Source organism: Trichechus manatus, unplaced genomic scaffold (genome assembly GCF_000243295.1).
Source record: "Trichechus manatus latirostris isolate Lorelei unplaced genomic scaffold, TriManLat1.0 scaffold00007, whole genome shotgun sequence".
In the NCBI taxonomy this organism is placed as follows: domain Eukaryota; kingdom Metazoa; phylum Chordata; class Mammalia; order Sirenia; family Trichechidae; genus Trichechus; species Trichechus manatus.
Window position 1 is genome coordinate 31,644,471 of NW_004443943.1, and position 24,647 is coordinate 31,669,117.

At 41.4% G+C, this 24,647-nt stretch overlaps 1 protein-coding gene across 1 annotated transcript in view; it reads left to right on the forward strand.

The window, feature by feature from the left end:
* Positions 1-24,647, forward strand: part of SORCS3 (sortilin related VPS10 domain containing receptor 3) — a 665,571-nt gene that overhangs the window by 495,150 nt on the left and 145,774 nt on the right. Inside the window, exons 6-7 of the mRNA XM_004370120.1 lie at positions 5,755-5,819; positions 14,611-14,729. Of these exons, the coding sequence (XP_004370177.1) occupies positions 5,755-5,819; positions 14,611-14,729 (184 nt within the window). The remainder of the gene's footprint in view (positions 1-5,754; positions 5,820-14,610; positions 14,730-24,647) is intronic.

A 24,647-nucleotide genomic window follows, 5' to 3' on the forward strand; every position in this document is an offset into this window, starting at 1 on the left:
AAAAAAAAAAAGGTTCGTCTTTGAGGCCCAAGTATGTGTTCCGGACTTACACATAGGGGCTAAGGGAGTTAAGAGACAAATTTAAGACATGATTTCTGGCCTTAGGAAGTCTGACTGAATGAAAGTGTTATAATCATTCATTAAACAAATGCTTATTGACAATATATGATGTAGTGTATAATGTTGATATACTATCTAGCAAAACCTTTTGAGATTGTGCGTCTATCAGTTTGTTGTACTGTGGGGGCTTGTGTGTTGCTGTGATGCTGGACGCTATGCCACAGGTATTCAAATACCAGCAGGGTCACCCATGGCAGACAGTGTCAGCTGAGCTTCCAGACTAAGACAGACCCGGCAGTCTACTTCTGAAAAGAATTAGCCAGTGAAAACCTTACGAATAGCAGTAGAACATTGTCTGATACAGTGCCGGAAGATGAGCCCCTCAGGTTGGAAGGCACTCAAAAGATGACTGGGGAAGAGCTGCCTACTGAAAGTAGAGTTGACCTTAATGACATGGATAGAGTCAAGCTTCCAGGACCTTCCTTTGCTGATGTGATACGACTCAAAATGAGAAGAAACAGCTGCAAACAACCATTAATAATTGAAATGCAGAATGTACGAAGTATGAATCTAGGAAAATTGGAAATCATAAAAAATGAAATAGAACACATAAACATCAATATCCTAGGCATTAGTGAGCTGAGATGGACTGGTATTGGCCATTTTGAATCGGAAGATCATATGGTCTACTATGCCGGGAATGAGAGATTGAAGAGTAATGACATTGCATTCATCGTCAAAAAGAACATTTCAACATCTATCCAGAAGTACAAGACTGTCAGTGATAGTACGCATACTCCTACAAGGAAGACCAGTTAATACAACTATTATTTAAATTTATGTACCAACCACTAAGGCCAAAGATGAAGAAATTAAAGATTTTTACGAACTTTTGCAGTCTGAAATTGATCAAATATGCAGTCAGGATGCATTGATAATTACCAGTGATTGAAAGATGAAAGTTGGAGATAAAGAAGGATTAGTAGTTGGAAAATGTGGCCTTGGTGATAGAAATGATGCCAGAGATCACATGATAGAATTTTACAGGACCAATGACTTCTTCGTTGCAAATACCGTTTTTCATCGACATAAATGGCGACTATACACGTGGACCTTGCCAGATGGAATACACGGGAATCAAATCGACTACATCTGTGGAAGGAGATGATGGAAAAGCTCAATACTATCAACCAGAACAAGGCCAGGGGCCGACCATCAATTGCTCATATGCAAGTTCAAGTTGAAACTGAGGAAAATTAGAACAAGTCCACGAGAGCCAAAGAATGACCTTGAGCATATCCCACCTGATTTAGAAACCATCTCAAGAATAGATTTGATGTGTTGAATACTAATGACCGAACACCAGACGAATTGTGGAATGACATCAAGGACATCATACATGAAGAAAGCAAGAGGTCATTAAAAAGACAGGAACAAAAGACCAAAATGGATGTTAAAAGAGACTCTGAAACTTGCTCTTGAACATCAAGTAGCTAAAGCGAGAAGTAGAAATGATGAAGTAAAAGAGCTAAACAGTTTCAAAAGGCAGCTTGAGAAGACAAAGTAAAGTATTATTATGACATGTGCAAAGACCTAGAGGTAGAAAACCAAAAGGGAAGAACATGCTTGGCATTTCTCAAGCTCAAAGAACTGAAGAAAAAATTCAAGCCTCAAGTTGCAATATTGAAAAATTTCTACCGGGAAAGTATTAAACGATGCAGGAACCAATCAAAAGAAGATGGAAGGAGTACACAGAGTTACTGTACCAAAAAGAATTGGTCGATGTTCAACCATTTCAGGAGGTAGCAAATGATCAGGAACCAATGGTACTGAAGGAAGAAGTCCAAGCTGCACTGAAGACATTGGCAAAAAGAAAAAACAAGGCTCCAGGAATTGACAGAATACCAGTTGAGGTGTTTCAACAAATGGATGCAGCACTGGAAGTGCTCACTCATCTATGCCAAGAAATTTGGAAGACAGCTACCTGGCCAACTGACTGGAAGAGATCCATATTTATGCTTATTCCCAGGAAAGGTGCTCCAGCTGAATGTGGAAATTATCAAACAATGTCATTAATGTCACATGCAAGTAAACTTTTGCTGAAAATCGTTCTGAAGTGGCTGCAGCAGTATATCGAAGGGAAGTGTCACAAATTCAAGCCAATTCAGAAGAGGACTTGGAACCAGGGATATCATTGCTGATGTCAGGTGGATCTTGACTGAAAGCAGAGAATACCAAAAGATGTTTACCTGTGTTTTATTGACTATGCAAAGGTATTTGACTGTGTGGATCATAACAGATTATGGATAACATTGTGAAGAATGGGAATTCCAGAACACTTAATTGTGCTCCTGAGAAACCTGTACATAAATCAAGAGGCAGTTGTTGGAACAGAACACGGGGATACTGCATGGTTTAAAATTAGGAAAGGTGTGTGTCAGGGTTGTATCCTTTCACCATACCTATTCAATCTGTATGCTGAACAAATAATCCGAGAATCTGGACTATATGAAGAAGAACAGGGCCTCAGGATTGGAGTAGACTCTCTGTCACACCGCCAGATCTCTTTCTCTCTGTAGATCCATATCGTTCTTTCAGACCTGATCTTCCTCTCATGCTGGAAACATTTCTACTTACAGTTCTGACCTGGTGATAGTTTCTCTGCTTGTTTTTATCTGTGTTGTTTGCCTTGTTTTAAGCTTGTAAGAGGCAAGGACTTACCTTCTTTTGTTAATAAAACCCGTTGCCTTTGAGTCGATTCTGACTCATATCGACCCTGTAGGAGAGAGTAGATATTCTCTGTAGGGTTTCCAAGGCTGTAAATCTTTACAGAAGAAGACTGCCACATCTTTCTCCTGTGGAGCAGCTGGTAGGTTTGAACTGCTGACCTTTCAGTTAGCAGTTGAGCAGTTAACTGCTGCACCACCAGGGTTTCTTTTGTTAATAAAGTATAGTATTAATAGAGTGCGGTCAAGCTTTATTATGGTTTCAGTTCTGTCCATGCTACCTGCGAGTGACCATGGGGGAGTGTGGAAGAGTAACAGCTGAGACATTGCTAATCCTGAGAACACCAGCTTGTTTATAAGGAAATGAGGAGGCTGCAGAGCAGGGATGGTGTCCGTATAGACCATGCAGTCCCTGCTGCTGCCCTTAGCCCTGTCTGTGTCCCTTCGAGTGACTTTGACATTGAATTTTGGCATTATCGAAGGTGGGTGGGGTTATTTATAAGCTCGATAATATTTTAATTCACTAACATATAGGCAGCACTTACTATGTGCTAGGCTCATAGGTGCCAAGAATTCAAAGATAAATATGACAGGGTCCTCCTCTTTAGGATCTATATCCAAGTAGGGAAGACACAAGGAGCCCTGGTTGCACAGTAGTTAAGCGCTCAGTTGGTAACTGAACTCACCAGTGGCAATTTGAACCCACCAGCTACTTGGCAGGAGAAAGATGTGGCAGTCTGCTTCCATAAAGATTTACAGCCTTGGAAACCCTATAGGGCAGTTCTTCTCTGTCCTATAGGGTCGATATGAGTCAGAATCGACTTGACAGCAATGGGTTTGGTTTGGTTTGGATGGTAAAGATGCTATAGGAGTAGAGAAGTGGCCTTTCAGTGAAACGAGGGAATCCAGGAGGGCTACTGAAGGAATGAGAATTAGCTGAAGGAGAAATAAGGTCAGAGAAGGTTAGGTATGAACGACAGTGCAAGCAGAGGGAGAGAAGCCCCGAGGGATACTACTGCTCCAGGCTGGGGAGTCAGGGCATCTGTGTGGCTCTGGCCTACTCCCTGGAATTACCAATTTCCTTGTGCCTCGGTTTCCCCTTCAGTCAAATATAGGTACTGATGTCTGCTCTCCTTACCTTAGGAGTTTGCTGTTAGGATCAAATAAAGATGATCAAAATTAAAAGATATTATATTAATGATTATGAGGGAAAAATATCATTTGAGTAGAGCCTCATTTATTCAGCTTCTTTGGGGAAAAAAAAGTGTTTTATATAAGTGAAATTTTTAGGTAACTGAAGTGTAGCCTTTAAAGAAGTAATCATTTTATCAATTTCTTTAGTATTGTCTTTTCTAAAATACTTCCATGCATCTGTCAGTTTGTCGTACTGTAGGGCTTGCGTGTTGCTGTGATGCTGGAAGGTATGCTGCAGGTATTCAAATACCAACATGGTCACCCATGGTGGACAGGTTTCAGCTGAGCTTCCAGACTAAGACAGACTAGGAAGAAGGATCCAGCAGTCTACTTCTGAAAAGAATTAGCCAGTGAAAACCTTATGAATAGCAGCGGAACATTGTCTAATACAGTGCCAGAAGATGAGCCCCTCCGGTTGGAAGACGTAACAACGATTGTGAGGATGGCACAGGACCGGGCGTTGTTTTTGTTCTGTTATACATACGGTTGCTGTGAGTCAGAATTGACTCGACAGCACCTAACAACAACAACAATTCTAAAATATGTCATTTGCAACCCTAGTTTTTTAAACTATTTCTCAAACAGTTGCTTACTCTGTTTGGATACCAATAGCCCCCTGTTCCCTTTTTTCTTTATTTTTAGTCTCTCAGCATTAATGTCAGACATGGAATGGTACAGGAATGCCTTCAGGGCTATTGAGAAGTGAAGGGATTAACGGTGGGGACAATTGGGTTTTGAGTTCTTAGATCTGCATTTCATAGATTTTCTATTTTTCTTTCTGGTATCTGCTGTTACGTCTTGCATTTTTAATTCTGCTTCTTCTTTCTAACTTGCTGCTTTTTCTCTTTTAAAGACTGGAAAACCAGAAAACCAATCTCATTGGAATTACATTTAAAATAAGAGTAAACAGACTGTGAAAAAGAATCAAAGAGCTTGCCAAATGTTGCAGATTGTGTGATCTTTAGTGCATGCATGTATGAATGTATGTGTTGGCTCTTTCTGCTCATTTTCTGAGTCTAACTCTGGCCCAGATATCTAATGCAAGAGTTGGCTGGCTGGGACTTCACCTGTGAATGGTCAGAGGCCCACAGGATTGGTTGGTAGGAATTCTTGGCCTTCTTCCAGCTGTGGGCCACAAACCTTGAAGATTTTCCACCCCACCCACCTGAAGAATTTCATCCTTGTCAGGCCAGGTTTTGAATGTTTGTTGCTAAATAAGGGTAATGGGCAGAGAGTCTTAGAATTAGTAAGGCAGGAGGAAAGATGGGTAGAAAGGATGAAACTCAGGAGGGCAGGAGTGGCTTGAAGCCAAAACTGAGACTAAAGCACCTCCCCGTCAACAGCATGGAGCGGGGGAGTAGCCACTTTAAGTGGGAGGGCAGAGGGGAGGAAGTGGTGGAAGCGATCGAGGGTGGCAAGGTGGAGGAGTGGAAGAAAATAGGGCGGTATGCGGAGGTGGGGAAGGGGCAGGGATGGGTTTGGACCAGCATTGCCTGCTTTGAACTCTGTCCTAGTTTATGTTCTTTCTTTTCCTTTTTTGGAGAGTCACTGGCATCGCTACAGGACTCATGGCTTTGCAGCCATTAATGGTGACAGTTACTGGGGGCATTTGCCACTGTGGGGTCGCCGGTGGCCATATTGTCAGACCCCACAGTACAGAGCAATCCCTCTTGAGAAAGTGGATTTTGGGTAATGGTTGGCCACTGAGTCTTCCCACTTGGTTATCTTCCATCCCTGTGACCACTGAGTCTCTGTCTCTCTCCTCCTTCTCCAGGTCGGTGGCCGGTTTGGATAAGGAGGCAGACCTGGTGCATATGGAGGTGCGGACAAACGATGGATGTAAGTACCACTCAATGTGCCCAGCTAGGCCCAGGGAGATCTGGCCAAGGGTCTTTCTTCCCCTAATTTGCATTTTAATAGTTTGGGAAGATGAAAAGCCCTGAGCTCCATTACTGCCATATTCATCCTTATTTACTAGAGTAGGGGAGAGACTGCCAGTCCAGAGGGAGATGTGTTTCATTGCTATAAACCCTCAGGAATGAATTTTCGGGGAATGTGAGTTAATGTGATGAGTTTTGAGACTCCTCTTCGTAATTTCTTGGTATTTTCAGTAGAATTTGAATAGGGGTGTCCAGAGCTCATTATGGCATTGTGAATTCACATGGTCAATTGCAGAGACTGCCTGCTTTTAAAAAATGGAGTGTTTAGATACTAGCTTACCAAAATAAGTAACTGGGCAATTATTTTCGAAAGTATTTATTTTTTAATTCAGCAAATGTTTAGGGATGGCCAACTGTGTGCCAGGCATTTCTCTAGGCCCTGGGGATACAGTGATGTAGAAGACCTACATTGTTCGTGCAAACAGGGGTCTCTGTTCTAGTGGTGGAACCTCGAAATTTCAAACACATGGCACTCTTACATGTTGTTCAGGTGCCCTGGTGGCACAGTGGTTAACTTCTCGGCTGCTAACCGAAAGGTCAGCAATTGGAACCTATCAGCTGCTACGCAGGAGAAAGATGTAGCAGTCTGATTCCGTAGAGATTACAGCCTTGGAAACCTTATGGTGCAGTTCTACTCTGTCCTATAGGGTTGCTATGAGTTGGAATTGACTCGATAGGCAAGGGGTTGTACATTGTTCAACTATGTACATCTTACACAGTACCTGACTGATAAATTATCATTTTGTACCTATCTAGAAACCTGGCTCTGACACCCTGGAGCAAACCCAGTATAAGCTGGTCCCATTTCTTGTTTAGATATAGGAATCTCCATTGTGGCCTATTCCTGGTCCATTTTTTTAGGAGTCAAACTTCCAGATTAAGCTAAAAATCAGGGAATTATCTCTTCTCCTGGTAGAGTTTAAACATGTCAGAGCCAATCAGTTTGGTTAACAATAGTACGAAGCCTGTTTCTGCCATGAGATTCAGGATTCAAATTGCCTTTTCTCCATTCTTTTCTGGAAATTGTCTTTCTCTAAAGGCCCCCTGTGTTCTCTCTGTCTCTGTCTCTGTTTCTCTTTCTCTCTCTTTCTCTGTCTTGCTCTTTCTCTCTCTCTCTGTCACACACCCACACCCACACCCACACCCACACCCACACCCTTACCCTCACCCTCCCTCCCTCCCTCCCTCTATTCAGGAGGCAGTTGAGTGTTGATAGAAAGAGCATTAACTTGGTGTCCTAAGAGTTGAGTTAGAGAATTAACTCTGTTATTTAGAAGCTGTTTGACCTTGGACAAATCTCTTAATCTTTCTGTGATCCCTCATCTAGTCTTTACATATCTGAAAACACTAACAAATATAAAAAATATTTTTTATAGTTTGTTTTTATTTCATCAGTTGGCTAATAAAGATCTTAATGTACAGTAAAATTTATAATGAGGCAGATTTCAGTTCAGTAACAGTCAAGAGTATCCAGAAATGACACAGGCTGCTTTGTGAAGTAGTGTTACCCCCTTTAGTTGGAAATTCTCCAGCACAATCCAGATGGAGGCCTTATGGGGACACTGTAATGAGTGACCCTAGAAGTGGGCAAGATGTCTTTAAACATCTAGATATCCCTGAAATTTCTAGAATCAAAAACCCCATAGCATACATTCCTCATCTGCATGCCATCATCGACCCTCATTAATCAATTGGTGCACTTTCTCAATAAGCCAAGATGAAGTCCACTACTTTTTAAGAGAACATCCTGAGCAGTCATAAGTAATCAAATGGAGTTGGTGCACAAGGGGAAACGATTGGCCTTCCAGCCTAAACTGGAGGCTCTAGATGCATAGAATATTGGCTCTTAAAGAATCTCGGATCACTAATTGAGTGGTGTTCAAACTGTGTAACTCAGAGCTCTAGCAGCTGTCTAAGACCTCAGAGCCAAGATGAAGAGAAAGAGAAAGAAGTCAATGGGACTCAGGCCCCCTGCCTTCTGTTCAACTAGAACAGGTACACTTAAATCCATTTTATATATTGCAGATAGACGATTGTCTTTGATAAAAGGTTTCCAGAGTTTAAAAAAAGAAATCAAAGCAGATGAGAGACTTTCAAATTGCATCACTGTACAAATGGTACCAAAATGTGTAACAACTTGCCTGAGGTCACATAGCCAGTAACAGGGACTGAATCCGAATGTGGAGTTTGTTCTGATTCTCAGCCTGACTGTCTTTCCATGTTTCAGATACATAATGGTGAGGATCACAGATTCTGGTGTCAAATTGCCTCAGTCAAATCCCAGCTCTGACACCTCCTAGGGATGTGGAACTTACGCAAGTTACTTAATAACAAAATGGGGATGATAATAAAAGTAATACCTTATTGAGCTATTGCAAAAATTAATTCAGTTAATGCATGCAGTTTCTAAAACGCCGGCTGACAGAGTGAGCATTCAAAAATGTCACTTCACAGGGACAAGGACTAGAAGGCAGGAGGGGATAGGAAAGCTGGTAATAGGGAACCTAAGGTTAAGAAGGGACAGTGTTGATGTGTTGTGGGGTTGTTAACCATTGTCATAAAACAATATGTGTACTAACTGTTTAATGAGAAGCTATTTGTTCTGTAAACCATCTAAAGTACAATCAAAACAAAACAAAAATGTCACTTCGTGCTATCCTCATTATCATTATTATCAAGTTACCGTAATTAGGGGCAGTTTATTTGTCATGTTGAGTGAATAGAGTGTGAGGATTCCTAAGATATTCACGGTCACCATGATTTCTAAGTGTCTGTAACTTTGCCAGATTCCTTCTTATGCCACTAGAAGGCAGGGGCCACTGGAATTCTCCTGTGGGCGGTTAGAAGTTTCACAAAATTCTAAATCCAGAAGCCCGATAGAAAGGAATGAAAGCTAACTTGCTTTGTTTGTTTTTAGCACTTACTGTGTCTCAAGTAGAAACCCTGGTGGCCTAGTGGTTAAGAATTTGGCTGCTAACCAAAAGGTCGGCGGTTCGAATCCACCAGGTGCTCTTTGGAAACCCTGTGGGGCAGTTCTACTCTGTCCTATAGGGTCGCTGTGAGTCGGAATCGACTCGATGGCAACGGATTTGTTGTTGGTTTTTTTTTTTTTTGGGGGGGGGTTCTCAAGTCAAAGCCCTGGTGACACAGTGGTTAAGAGCTCGGCTGCTAACCAAAAGATTGGCCGTTCAAATCCACCAGCCACTCCTTGGAAACCCTATGGGGCAGTTCTACTCTGTTCTATAGGGTCTCTATGAGTCAGAATCAACTCAATGACAACGGGTTTTTGTTCTGATGCCTCAAGTCAGGAGCCTTGGTGGTATAATGGTTAAGCACTCAGCTACTAACTGAAAGGTAAGTGATTAAAACCCATCAGCAAGCAGCTCCACAGGAGAAAAGACCTGATGATCTGATCCCATAAAAATTACAGCCTAGGAAACCCTATGGGGAAGTTCTACTCTGTCATATAGAGTCTCTCTGAGTCAGAATCAACTCAGCAGCACCCAACAACAACATGCCTCAAGTACTATTTAGGCATTTATGGGAATATCCCTGCAGTAGTATTTAGGCATTTATGGGAATATCCCTTCCATTGTTCTTTCTCTAGGCCTGTAAATAGGTTACTACGCTCCCTAAACAAGGAAAGGGGGGCATATGGAAGTTAAATAACTCTTCAGAGTTTCTTGGAATCTGCTTGTTTTTACTTTTTTGCGTTTGAGAGTTAATGTTGTTATTTAAAATAAATAGCTCCTGGGTATTTCTCTAAGATAAAACCTGAAGAGCTGAATTTGCTTTTTGTTCACAATTTTAATTTAGTTCTTCAGTTTTTGACAATCTGTATATTACCCAAAGGGATGGAAGTTGAGTGAATTTGGGGAAGTTTTTTTTTTTTTTTCCCCTCTGCAGTGGCAAGGGGCATGACAAATAGAATATTTGAATATTTAATAATCTCAAAGGCAAAAGACATAATCACAAGTTACAATATAATTCAACGTAACAAATATGTGTAGGCTTTTAATGTAATTTAATTCAATTTAACTAGCATTTACTGAGGCTTTATAATGTCAGCTCACAGGGAGAAACAAAGATAACTAAAACAGTATTCTGCCCATAGGAAGGTTTGGCAGAGCGAGGAACTCTGGAGTTTAAGGTAAAACTTGTTGATACAAATGAAAGCTTGCCTTGCTTAATGGAGAAAGTTAGAAGCTTCCTCCCTAAACCCTACAAAACTCCTGGCAGAAATGCAACCTCTTGAAAGAAAAAGAAGGCTAAGGATGTCAGAGTGCCTTATCTCTCCTTCCATGTTCCTCGGCTCTCTGAGCAGTTTCTACTCTAGCACAGGTGCCAGGTATGTTCACTTGTGAACATCTTGTCTCCCTCGTTGGCCCAGGAATCTTCTGAGGGCAAGAACTGTGTCTTGTATTCTCTGCCTCCTGGCATTACAGACAGCGACTGACACCTACAGCTTCTCCATGAACCTTCGCCCAATAAAAAAGAAAGTGAGTCAGTCGGAGGCCACCCCTTCTCTCCATGGTCCAACATAGGAGATCTTGGTCCAACATCTGCAGGGTGAGAAGGCACAGAACTGGCCCTACTTGGGATATGTTATTGCCTTCCTGGGGGATCCTTCCAGCAATAGAGCTAGTTTGAAACAGGGCCAGATATTTCCAAGGTTATCGAGCAGACCACTTTCTTCATGATGCAGGGAACAAAGCTTAGATTTTTAGTTTTTGTAAGCAGAGCAGTGACTGCACCAGCTCATTAGAAAGACATTTCACATTTTGAAATACTATTAATCATGAGGGCAGTTCCCATGCATTTGGGAACTCTCTCTCTGGTTTTGCTATACAGATATCCAAATGAGATCTTCATTCTGATCTGGCCTTTCTAGTTCCATTTGAGGCTAATTTAAAGGAGATGATAGAAAATAGAACTTCAAGAACAAGGATTAATCAAAGTCAACCAATTAACATGTAATCATGTAGTGCCTTCCATGAGCGTCACCGACATGAAAGATCACGTGCAATTTCACTCCCTTGTTCAGGAATTCCCATCACACTTCCCCATCCAGGCTGAACTCAAGTACTGCTTCCACCTTGAAACCCCCATCTTAGTTATCTCGTGCTGCTGTAACAGAAATACCACGAGTGAATGGCTTTAACAAAGAGAAATTTATTTTCTCACAGTCTAGTAGGCTAAAAGTCCAAATTCAGGGTGTCGGCTCCAGGGGAAGACTTTCTTTCTCTGTTGGCCTTCTCATCCGTGTTCCCTTGGACTAGGAGCTTCTCTGCACAGGGACCTCAGGTCCAAAGGATGCGCTCTGCCCCTGGCACTGCTTTCTTGGTGGTTTAAGGTCCTCTTTCTGTCTCCTACATTTCCTTTTTTATCTCTTGAGAGATAAAATGTGGTGCAGGCCACACCCCAGAGAAACTCCCTTTACTTTGGATCAGGGATGTGACCTGGGTAACAGTGCTTACAATCCCACCCTAATCCTCTTTTATATAAAATGGAGAACAACCACACAATGCTGGGAATCATGGCCCAGCAAAATTGATGCACACATTTTTTGGGGGACATAATTCAATCCATGACACCCCCCTTCATTATTCCAGCTCAGGCACACCTTTTTTCTTGTCTGAACTCCAGTAGTACTTCAAGTAAACATTGATATAAATCCAGAACACAATTTTAATAGTTGTCTGTTGCCATCAAGATGATTCCAACTCATAGAGACTCTATAAGACAAAGCAGAACTTCCCCCATGGTGTTTCCAAGGCTGTAAATCTTCATGGAAGCAGATTGCCACATCTTTCTTCTACAGAGTGGCTGGTGGGTTCAAACCGCCGACCTTTGGGTTAGCAGCCGAACTCTTAACTTCTGAGCTACCAGGGCTCCTTGACTTTACTAGTAGGACCTGTGATATCATGGCCCTTTGAGTCTCCACAATAAAACAGAACATTGTTGTTGTTGGCTGTTACTGAGTCAGCCCCCGACTCATGGCAATACCATGCACCATAGGGTCCATAGGGGACCACTATGTTATGATCTATAGGGTTTGCATTGGCCAAGTAGATCACCAGGCATTTCTTCCTTCTATTCTATAAAGGCCTTCTATTCTATAGTAAGATATATGGGCTTTGTCCCAGGGTACTGGGAACTGTTGATGGTTTTGAGTTGGGAGGGTTACTATTTGTCTCAGGGCTGTTGAGTTCCAGTCCATTATCCACATGAATGCTAGTTGTGAGATGGACGCAGCAGGCCAGGCAGATGAGAAGGACTTGACCCAGGCATGTGGCAGAGGTACCACAGAGAAGAAGAGAGGCTCTAGAAACACTTCAGAGGCAGAATCGTCGAGGCTTAGAAACCAACTGGATTGTGTAGGATGCAGAAGAAAGCAACATTAAGGAGCTTGAGACACTGGGCAGATAAGACTGTTGACTGAGAGAACAGAATCAATGTTGGACATGTTTGGCTTATGGTTAGCAAAGCAAATAGATTTATTTAAACATGGATAGTAGAGAATTAGGTATATAGCAAATACTGAAGTCATTTATTCCTTTCCTACCCAGATCTGTTTCTTTATTAGATTAGCATCATGGTTTTAAATAAATGTGTGTAATGGATAGCTACAGATAATATGAGTAAGTTCGTTTCTGGACAGCAGGTAGTGTTAGAGAAGCTCTGTCTCATTTATCACTGTATTCTGAGCACCCGAACAATGCCCAACACCAACAAAATGTCTGTTGAGTCAGTCAATTAATTGCTTAAATAAATAGTTAGGAAAAATTTAAAGAACCCTTGTTGTAAACTGAGTCATTATAAACATTTTGCTTATTTAATCCTTTTACCTTTATTTTTCTCTGCCCCCTCCACTATATTCTCTATACCTCCTATACCCACTGACACCTGTGCACGCACGCACGCACACACACACACACACACACACACACGGTAACAACTGCATCACAGAGATATACGTAATAATGCTGCAGTTTTAGATTATGGCAAAGATTTCTCTGCTTTTAATCTTGAACTGATCTCTACTTTTTATTTTGACCATTTATTTTAAACTCAATTAAATGAATAACTTGTTTACTCAAAGTTGTACAGTGGCTTTTTCACAGAGACTCACCTGTAGGTTTTCTTAAAGGAGCAACTAACAGAATGGATGATCTTTTTTTGAACCAGCCTGCGACATAGTCAGAAGGCCTTTCTGAGACAAGAATTCCCCAGTCAGCTACAGCTGCTGCCTTACTTTTACGGGTTGCTTCAGGGGGATTCAACTGCTGAGATCTTTAAAAAAAACTTTTCAGATCACACAAGTAAGAAGAGAATACATTATTGTTGTAAAAACAGTAAAGACATATGTAACGCGAAAAGCAAATGCCCCACTTCAGCTCTATCTGCTTAGTCCACTCCTGTTCCGAAAAGTAATCATAGCTAATTTTTATGTGTATCTTTGTAACCTTTCTTTTCTGTGCATTTAGGACACAAACCTATATATTTACAAAGACAAGGTTTTATTTTAATATAAATTGAATGATACTACAGTGAAAACTGAGAGCCAGAACTAGACAGGACTGCTTTGTTTTTCTGGGTCTCGCCAGTTTTCTGCCTTTGACAGGATGCAGTCTTACCACTTTCCTATCGCTTGTTTTAGTGGAAAGTAGTTGAGTTTTCATTCGCTGACAGGTTTCCTCCTTACACGGGTTCTGACTTGCGCTGGTTTTACTGTATAATCAGTTGTCATTGAGTCGATCTTGACTCATGGTGACCCTGTGTACATCAGATAGAACTGTGCTCCATAGGGTTTTCAATGGCTGATTTTTCGTTAGTAGATTCCCAGGCCTTTCTTCTGAGGCACCACTGGGTGGACTCAAACCTTCAAGCTTTTGATTAGCAGTCAAGCGTTTTAACAGTTTGCGGCACCCAGGGACTTCAATTATACTATGTTGGTGTGTGCCTATGAGTCGGAATCGACTCAGCGACAGAGTAGAACTGCGCCATGAGGTTTCCTAGTCTGTAATCTTTATGGGAGCAGATTATAGTGCTAAATAATAAAAATAGTTGCAGAACAATGCATCTTGGAGACATTACCATGTTGATGCATATGTACGTACTGGATTCTTTTTTAATTGCACCGTAGTATTCTGTAATATGGATATACTTCGTTTATTTAAATGTTCCTTAATTCATGGATGTTTAGTCTGTTTCCAATGTTTCACTGTTATGAAGAATGTCACAATGAAATCTTTGCCCTTGCCCTTTTCTGAAAATACATGAGTATTTCTTTAGAAAATTTCCCTTGAATTAGAGTTACTGGGTAGAAAATAGGCACATTTAAAACTCTGACAGATATTTCAAATTTTTTCTTACAAAAAGCTCTAACAATTTACCCCTTTGCCAATCAAACCAAAAAACCAAACCCTTGGTTATGGAGTTGAATAAAAAAACCAAAAACCAAACCCATTGCCATAGAGTCAGTTCCAACTCATAGGGACCCTATAGTCCTTAACTAAATATTTCCATTCTTTGAAATTATTACCAATTTTGTGGACAACAAAATGAAATCTTAGTGTTATTTTCAATTAAATCGTTGATTCCCCACGAGGTGGAGCTTTGTGTGCTGATGAGAGCTATGCTCACCATTTCCCTCTGTGTCTTAGTGTCCCCTTGCCGTCCCATTTCAGATGCTCACTACCTCACCTGCAGGATCCAGGAATGTGCCGAGACTACTCGGAGTGGGCCCTTTGCTCGTTCCATTGACATCAGCTCCCTGGTTGTGCAAGATGAATATATCTTCATTCAGGTAAGTACAGAAAGGCCCATCAGTGGTAGAGGGAGGATGCGTAGGTGAAGTCAGCTGCCTGCTAAGAAAATCAGGCTGCTTTCCCCCAGGCTGGGGAGATGTGGAACTGGGGGTGATGCCCCTCTCTCTCTCTAGGGCTACAGCCCCTGTGGAAGGACCTCTGTGCGGCTTGAAAAATTTCTGTTTCTCAACTCAATTAAAAGCCAGAATCTCAGAATTTTTTTTTTCCCTAGGTCTTGGCAGGTCAATGACCTTGCCGTTCTCTTATTCACAAGAATTTACTGAACACATATAATACAAAATACACTGTACTTGGCACTGCTCTTGGCCTTCTTTTTGCACCCAGTACTTACTTCCTTGGTGATCGCATGGCTCTGAGTACCATCTCTATGTCCTGTAAGTCTCCAGTCAATGAGCTGTGACCTCTCCCACGTGCTACAGACTTAGATACCTAATAGCCATCTCAACATAAGAGTTCCACAAGTAGAATGAAATCAACACATTTCCCTTGGACCTGACACTGTTGGTGATTCTACACTGTAGCAGTTCACTCAAGGTTGAAACCTGGAAGTCAGTCTATGTCACCAAATTAAATAAATCCACAGCATCTGCTAATGTCACCCTTAGTAATTTCTCAAGTGTTTCATTATCCATTGTTCCGATTCTGGTTCCAGACCTTATTATCTTTTCTTTCTAGTTAAAATTTTTAAAGTAGGAGCAGAAGGATGATTTAAGAATTTACCAATATGATTGTTCTTTTGTTAATGTTAATACTGTATATGATGACAGCCATTGCAAAATTGTTTCAGAGAAAATATGACTTTGAATTCAAAATGTTCATTTTTTTTCATTTTTTCCTTGTGTTGGTAAAGTTTTTTATAATGCTGCAGGCAGATATCCAGACTTTTTTTTTTTTTTTACTATTCTGAAACATGATTTATTATACTAGAGGCAAACAGAAGTTTTTTCCTTTAATTGGCATTAGTTTTTCTTTTGTTTGAAAGGGATATGAGGTTTGTTTATTGTGATGGTTAAGATTATGTGTCAGCTTGGCTGGGCCATGATTCTCAGTGTTTATATGTGATCACTCCCATGATGGGATCTGCTGTGAGTAGCCAATCAGTTGAAAGTGAGTTTCCTTGGGTGTGTGGCTGCATCCGAATATAAGCGACGTTCAGGGTTTTTGCTCACTCTGAATCCTGTGGTTGATTCCTGTCTGTCTGACTCCGGTTCTTGGGACTTGAGCTATCAGCTTATCTGACAATCTTGAGATTCGTCGATCTTCACAGCCTGTGAGCAGGAGCCCTGCTCTCTGACCTGTCGGTCTTGGGTTCGCCAGCCCCTGTGGCTACGTGAATCAGGAGAAGCCTCTGTCCTGATCCACAGACTTGGGACGTTCTAGTCTCTACAATCACGTGAGCCATTTCCTTGATATAAATCTTTCTCTATATATGTTTATGTGCTTTATTGGTTTTGCTCCTCTAGAGAACCCAGCATAAGACATTTGGTACTGAGAGTGATTCTAGAGAAACAAAATTGTAATGATGAGTTTTCTAAGTTGATTCTCAAGTCTGGTTAGTCTTAAAGATGTTGATGACTCTGCTTCTAGCAGTAAAGAGGGCACTGCTAATCCATGGCTTGAGGTGATCTACACTAAATCAAGTTGAAGTACTAGACCTGCCTTGGTATACTGGAAGAAAGTATCCAAAGGCTTAGGGAAATTGGCATGCTAGAGTGGATTTATCAGGTTAGACTCACAGATCCACACATGGCATGCCCAGGGGACACACCTTTTACCACAACTGTGAGGAACAAATTTGTGAAGGGGGCTCCAGCATCCTGGAAGACTGCTATGATTGCTATTTTATGTAAATCAGATTTGACAGTGGTAACTACCCTAAGTGAATTAAGACACCTGACTACAATGGCTCCACTCAATTGACAAAGACAAGGTGGACGTGGTTACAGTAATGGACAGCAGAGTCAAAGCAGTAATCAGAAGAGTCTGACTCGTATGAACTTATGGCATTGGCTACTTAGTCATGGTGTCCCTAGAAGTGAAATAGATAGAAAATCTGCTAAATATTTACTTGATCTGTACAAATGGATGAATTCTAGGTCAGGTGAACAGCAGTCTAACTCAAATTGCCAGAATAGAGAGTCAGGGTCCCTCAATCAATTCCCAGATTTTAGTGAGTTTAAAGACCCAAAACTCCTTGAATGAAGGGGCGTCTGGGTCCCCTTCAGGAAGGACTCCAATACACTGCCAAAAATTTTTACTGTTAATCTCTCTCCTAGCCTTCCCCAAAGGGATCTACGGGCTTTTACAAGAGTGACTATTCATTGGGGAAAAGTAAATAATCAGACTTTTCAGGAATTACTGGATACTGACTCTGAACTGACACTAATTCCAGGAGACCCAAAACGTCACTGTGACCCACCAGTCAGAGTGGGGGCATATGGAGGTCAGGTTATTAATGGAGTCTTGGCTCATGTCCATCTCACAGTAGGTCCGGTGGGTCCCCAAACCCATCCTGTAGTGATTTTCCCCTGTTCCAGAATGCATAATTGGAATAGATATACTCAGCAACTGGCATAACGCCCACATTGGAGCCCTGACAAATAGACTAAGGACTATTATGGTAGGAAAAGCCAAGTGGAAGCCATTAGAACTGCCCCTACCTAGGAAAATAGTAAACCAAAAGCAATACTGCGTTCCTAGAGGGATTGCAGAGATTACTGCTACCATCAAGGACTTGAAGGATACAGGGGTGGTGATTTCCACCACATCCCCATTCAACTCGCCTCTTTGGCCTGTGCAAAAAACAGATGGATCTTGGAGAATGACAGTAGATTATCAAAAACTTAACCAGGTGGTGACTCCAATTGCAGCTGCTGTTCCAGATGTAGTTTCATTGCTTGAGCAAATTAATACATCTCCTGGTACCTGGTATACAGCTTTTGACCTGGCTAATGTCTTTTTCTCCATACCTGTTTTGAAGGACCATCAGAAGCAGTTTGCCTTCAGCTGGCAGTGCCAGCAGTACACCTTCACTTGCCTACCTCAGGGCTACATCAACTCTCCGGCCCTATGTCATAATTTAGTCCGCAGGGACCTTGATGGCCTTTCCCTTCCACAAGACATCACACTGGTCCATTACATTGATGATATTATGCTGATTGGACCTAGTCAGGAAGATGTGTCAATCACTCTGGACTTACTGGTAAAACTTCTGCATGCTAGAGGGTGGGAAATTAATCCCTCAAAAATCCAGACACCTTCCACCTCAGTGAAATTTCTAGGGGTCCAGTGGTGTGGGGCATGTCGAGATGTTCCTTCTAAAGTGAAGGATAAGTTATTGCACCTGCCTGCTCCCACAACTAAAAAGGAGACATAACGCCTAGTGGGCCTCTTTGGATTTTGGAGGCAACATTTTCCTCATTTGGGTGTGCTACTCCAGCCTATTTATCAAGTGACTTGAAAAGTTGCTAGTTTTGAGTGGGGCCCAGAACAAGAGAAGGCTCTTCAACAGGTTCAGGCTGCTGTGCAAGCCGCTCTGCTACTTGGGCCATACAATCTGGCTGATCCAATGGAGCCTAAAGTGTCAGTTGCAGATAGAGATGCTGTTTGGAGTCTTTGGCAGGCCCCTATTGGTGAATCACACCACAGACCCTTAGGATTTTGGAGGAAAGCCCTGCCATCCTCTGCAGATAACTACTCTCCTTTTGAGAAATAGCTTTTGACTTGTTACTGGGCCTTAGTGGAGACTGAATGCTTAACCATGGGACACCAAGTCACCATGCGGCCTGAGCTGGCCATCATCAACTGGGTGTTGTCTGATCCACAGAGTCATAAAGTTGGACATGCACAGCAGCATTCCATCATTAAATGGAAGTGGTATATACAAGATTGGGCCCGAGCAGGACCTGAAGGCACAAGTAAGTTGAATGAGGAAGTGGCCCAAATGCCCATGGTCTCCACTCGTGTCACATTACCTTCCATCTCCCAGTCTGTGCCTATGGCCTCATGGGGAGTTCCTTATGATCAGTTGACTGAAGGAGAGAAAACTCGTGCCTGATTTACAGATGGTTCTGCAAGATATGCAGGCACCACTCGAAAGTGGACAGTGGCAGCACTGCAGCCCCTTTCTGGGACCTCCCTGAAGGACAGTGGTGAAGAGAAATCTTCTCAATGGGCAGAACTTCGAGCAGTGCACCCGCTTTTTCACTTTGCTTGGAAGGAGAAATGGCAAGATGTGCAATTGTATACTGATTCATGGACTGTGGCCAATCTTTTGGCTGGATGGTCAGGGACTTGGAAGGAACATAATTGGAAAATTGGAGACAAGGATTTATGAGGAAGAGGTATGTGGATAGACCTCTCTGAATGGGCCAAAGAAGTGAAGGTATTTGTGTCTCATGTGAATGCTCATCAAAGGGTAACCTCAGCAGAGGATGATTTTAACAATCAAATGGATAGGATGATGTGTTCTGTGGAAACCTGTCATCTTCTTTCCCCAGTTACTCCTGTCATTGCTCAATGGTCTCATGAAGAAAGTGGCTGTGGTGGCAGGGACAGAGGTTATGCATGGGCCCAGCAACATGGACTTCCACTCACCAAGGCTGACTTGGCTACAGCCACTGCTGTGTGCCCAGTCTGCCGGCAGCAGAGACTAGCACTGAGTCTCTGATATGGCACCATCCCTTGAGGTGATCAGCCAGCAACCTGGTGGAAAGTTGATTACATTGGACCACTTCCATCATGGAAAGGGCAGCGTTTTGTCCTTACTGAAATAGACACTTACTCTGGATATGTTGCCTTCCCCGCATGCAGTGCTTCTGCCAAAACTACCATCCATGAGCTTACAGAATGCCTTATTCACCGTCATGGTATCCCACACAGCTTTGCCTCTGATCAAGGGACTCACTTCAAATTAAGTGTGACAGTGGGCCCATGCTCATGGAATTCACTGGTCTTACCATGTTTCCCATCATCCTGAAGCACCTGGCTTGATAGAACAATAGAATGGCCTTCTAAAGACACAATTACAGCACCAGCTATGCCTTGCAGGTTTGGGGCAGTGTTCTCCAGGAGGTGGTATATGCTCTAAACCAGTGTCCAGTGTATGGTCCTGTTTCTCCTATAGCCGGGATTCACGAGTCCAGGAATCAAGGGTGGAAATAGGAGTGGCACCACTCACTATTACCCCTAGTGACCCACTCACAAGATTTTTGCTTCCTGTCCCTGCGACCTTATGCTCTGCATGTCTAGAGGTCTTAGCTCCAAAGGGAGGAATCCTCCCACCAGGAGACACGTCACTTATTCCATTGAACTGGAAGCTAAGAATGCCACCTGGCCACTTTGGGTTCCTTATGCCTCTGGATCAACAGGCGAAGAAGGGAGTTACCATATTGGCTGGTTTGATTGATCCTGATTACCAAGAGGAAATTGGATTGATACTACATAATGGAGGTAAAGAAGAGTATGTCTGGAATGCAGGAGATCCCTTAGGGCATTTGTTAGTACTACCATGCCCTGTGATTAAAGTCAATGGGAAACTACAGCAACTCAATTCCGATATGACAACTAATGAACCAGTCCCTTCGGGAATGAAGGTTTGGGTCACCTACCAGGCAAAGAACCACGACCAGCTGAGCTGCTTGCTGAGGGCAAAGGGAATACAGAATGGGCAGTGGAAGAAGGTAGTTCTAAATACCAGTTACAGCTACGTGACCAGTTGCAGAAAGGAGGACTGTAATTGTTATGAGTATTTCTGCTTTGTATGTGTACATGAGATATTTTTGTTTTCTTCATTTATAAAATATAAGATGTAAACGGGGCTAGTGCCTTTTCAGTTGTACACGTGTTAGTTATATCATGTTAGGCACAAGTATGACTTTATAATTGTCTTTATTCAGAGACTATGTATGGTTTAAGGAGATGTGTACATGTGCCAAGTTGACAAGGAGTGGACTGTGATGATTAAGATTTGTGTCAGCTTGGCTGGGCCATGATTCTTAGTGTTTATATGTGATCACTCCCATGATGGGATCTGCTGTGAGTAGCTGATAAGTTGAAAGGAAGTTTCCTTGGGTACGTGGCTGCATCTGAATATAAGCAGATGTTCTGGCTTTTTGCTCATTCTGGATCCTGTGGCTGCCTCCTGTTTGTCTGACCTTTGGTTCTTGGGACTTTAGCTATCAGCTTATCTGCCAATCTTGAGATTCGTTGATCTTCACAGCCTGTGAGCAAGAACCCTGATCTCTGACCTGCCGATCTTGGGTTCACCAGCCCCCGCGGCTGTGTGAGTCAGGAGAAGCCTCTATCCTGATCCATGGACTTGGGACATTCTAGCCTCTACAATCATGTGAGCCATTTCCTTGATATAAATTCCTCTCTATATGTATTTATACACTTTACTGGTTTTGCTTCTCTAGAGAACCCAGCCTAAGATATTTATTCAATAAAGTTTTATTGATTGACTGCTAGTTGTCAGACGTGGTGTTCTAGTTGCTGGAGATAAGACAAGGAGCACAACAAACTTCCTGCCTTGGTGGAGCTTGAACGCTAATGGAGGAGACAACAAAAATATTTATGTATATGATAGGTATGTCCACATATATATAGATATGAAAGCTGTGAAGTGTAGTGGTTAAGAACACATAGTTTGGAGCCCAATGGCCAGAATTTATTGAGACCCTGGCCTGCTACACTTAGCTATGTGTGTGCTTCATTTGACTCATTCATTGAAAGGGGATAATTGTAGTATCTACTTCATGGGCTGCTGCAAGGATTACATTTGTTAATGCTGTGTGTAAAGCACTAAAACAGTGCTTGGACATATAATATTATATAAATGTTTTCTCTCTATCCTCCTGTCTATCATCTACTGTCATTCATGTATCCATCTATAAAATGTATAAGATGATAACATGTGCTATGGATAAAAATAATGCAGAGATTGTGAGTTTTGAGGGTATAAAGGGATTTCAGTTTTTTTCAGGATCACACGGGAAGGACGCATATAATGTACTTCTTAGATGTCTGGGCAATATCTCATTGAGCAGTCAGTTAGGGAGAGGGTGGCATGGTCAGAAGGGATAAGGAGCAAGGTGTGCCAGGCCTTACATTGCCTTGAACCCCACACTGAGATATGGGGTAGGTAGTTAGACACATGAGGCTGGGTTCAAGAGCAGGGGTGGTGGGAGGCCCGGCAGGGTGGTTGGAGGTCTGGCAGGGTGGTGGGAGGTCCAAGATAGAGATATAAGTTTGAGGGATGTGGGCATATAGATGGTATTTTTAAGCCACAAAATTGAAGTTACCCAGGAAGTGAATACAGATAGATAAATGATCTGAATTCTGGGCCCTAAAGCACTCTAATATCTAGAGGTCAGAGAGATGGGAAGGAACCAGCAAATGAGACCAAGAAGGAGAGTTTAGCGATAAGGGCACATAGGAAGCAGACTGTTTGATCCCACAGGGCCTTGAAGGCCAATTTAAGAACTTTAACTTTTACTATGAATGAGATGGGAAGCAATGGTCTAGATAATGCCCAAAATAATATAAAAGACTGATAAGCATGAGACAAGCATTGAGCTTCATTAATCATCAAATAAACGCAAATTAATTGCTTTTATTTGCCACTATCAATTAGCTAAGACTGAAATAAAAGAATGTCAATTAAGTTTGCAGGCAAACCACTACCCACAGTGTAAGTACGATTGTAAATCAGTTGACCATCAGTGTTTAATGGGAGAGTCTTCTCCTTCTCATAGATGAGTTTTGCCATGTGCAGTGATAGACATGAGAGATATATCTTCGTTCTGATGGTTTATGCTATGTTTTCAGTTATCATTGCTTTCTTTCTTTTTTAATTCTCACTGTGTGATCTGTTTTCATTGATTTCCTGCTTATGTGTTTTTTTGATAATTTTGAATATGTGTATTTTGTTCCGAGCTTAATGAGTATAATTTCATATAAGATACTAAATCTTAGATTTTTAGATGGTATCTGTTGATCTCCTCTTGTGAGAAATCGTAAAATTAGTGTATACCCATGCATGAGTCTTCCTCCCCTCTCCCTTTAATCTCTCCACCATGCAGTTTTGGTTATTTCCTAGTGTGTTTACCTTAGCAGTTCTATCACACTTAAATATTTCATGAACCATGGCTGGAAAAAGATGAAAAAATATAGTATACTTTCATGATTTCCCATCTCTCCTCTATCCAACCCCAATTTTTGCTAATTGTGTCATTTAGTGCATTTACATTCTGCTCTGAACCATCATTCCCACATTTTTAAAAATTTAGTTTTACAGGTAAACGTATTCAACCATCGCCTTTTACTATAGATTTCCCATTTATTTTTTGGTTGTCTAAAGTTTATTCTTTAATAATGCCTTCAAGCAGGGCTTATTCTTGAATGTTGAAAAGATGTTTTCCTTTTCTCTTTATGCTTTAATACCATTTGTCAGAGTGTAAAATTTATGTGTCATTCTCTTTGCTCCATTAGCTTCCGGGATGAAATGGTTGAATGTTACTGTGTGAGGCCACTCTGATATTTTCCGCTTTTTTCAGGTGTCTCGATTTACTTATTTATTTTATTATTATTATTACTTATTATTTTGTATCCTTGATACCCGAAGTCCCCTTTTCTTTATATTTAAATACCAGTTACTTTATATTAGTATATGTCTTGTGGTTGGTCATACTGCATAAATTTTTCCCCTGGAATATGAGCTTCTCTGCAGAATAGACATGAAAAGTAAAGGAGAACCATTAGTTCTTTCTTTAATCCTTTTTAACTCCTCCACATTATCCTAGAATGAGTATTTCACAGTGTCCAGGCTCCTTTTTGCTACTTTTGTTTTGCTTCTTTTGTGAGTTTTGTCAGCTTATATTTTATCTTTTTGCTTGTCTTAGTATCTCTTCCCTGAGCTCTTGTATTTCTGCTTTGAACTCTTCACTTGTTCATATAATTGTCTCATTACACACGTTATCTTTACCCCTAGCAATGTGGTCACAATTTTTATTTGCTCCATGGAAGGGATTTTGCTCTCTATTTGTTTTTCCTGCCCTTTTCCCTCTTTTATTTTGCTGTTTTATTTTTATAATTTTTATGCTGTTTTCTATTATCTCTACGTTTTTAACTATTACTCATTTTTAGTGACATGAGCATTTCCTGGACAATGTATTTGAGGAAGTTCATTTTTGTGATAGATCAGGGCTCTGTTTTAGCTTAACAGGAATCTTCCTTGGTTCTCAGTGAGGTTCTGTGTAACTCAAGATTGTTGTGTCTGTGAATGGATTCTTCTCATAAGGTGTTACCAAGTGAGTGGTTCTTTATCCAGCCATGCCTCTCCAGTTTCTCATTGTTGCGAATCAGTTCCAGGAACATTTGCACTGCCAATCCCTGGACCACATTCCATAAGTTTTAAATAATACATGATTAGTTTTGCCCCTTGTGAAATGCCATCTTTGGAAAACTGTATTTTTCTTGCTTGATCTAAAATTTGTCACTCTAGGTATTTTTTGCCTTGGTGCTTGTCTTCACCCTGTTTGTCCTTCACTGCGTCTGGCTTTCTTTTCACATAAATTGTGTTCCAGGGTTATATTTTTGTTAAATATAGAGTTTGCATTTCTCTTTCTTGTTTTCCTTGTTGCTCTAGGGTGATATATGTGAGGAGAAAAAGGAAACACCATCATTTTTTGGCCATTTAAGACCATTTATAAACATTTATCATGTATTTTCTGAAATGTTGCAATAGCTTGTTAACTGATCTTTTTTTTTGCTCCTAGATTAGTCCCCCCACAAAATCCATTCCCAGCACTACTTCCAAAGTAATTTAATTAAAATGAAAACCAATGCTTCTATCTTTAGTGGGTGCTCATCACCTATGGAGTAAAATCTTATTTCCT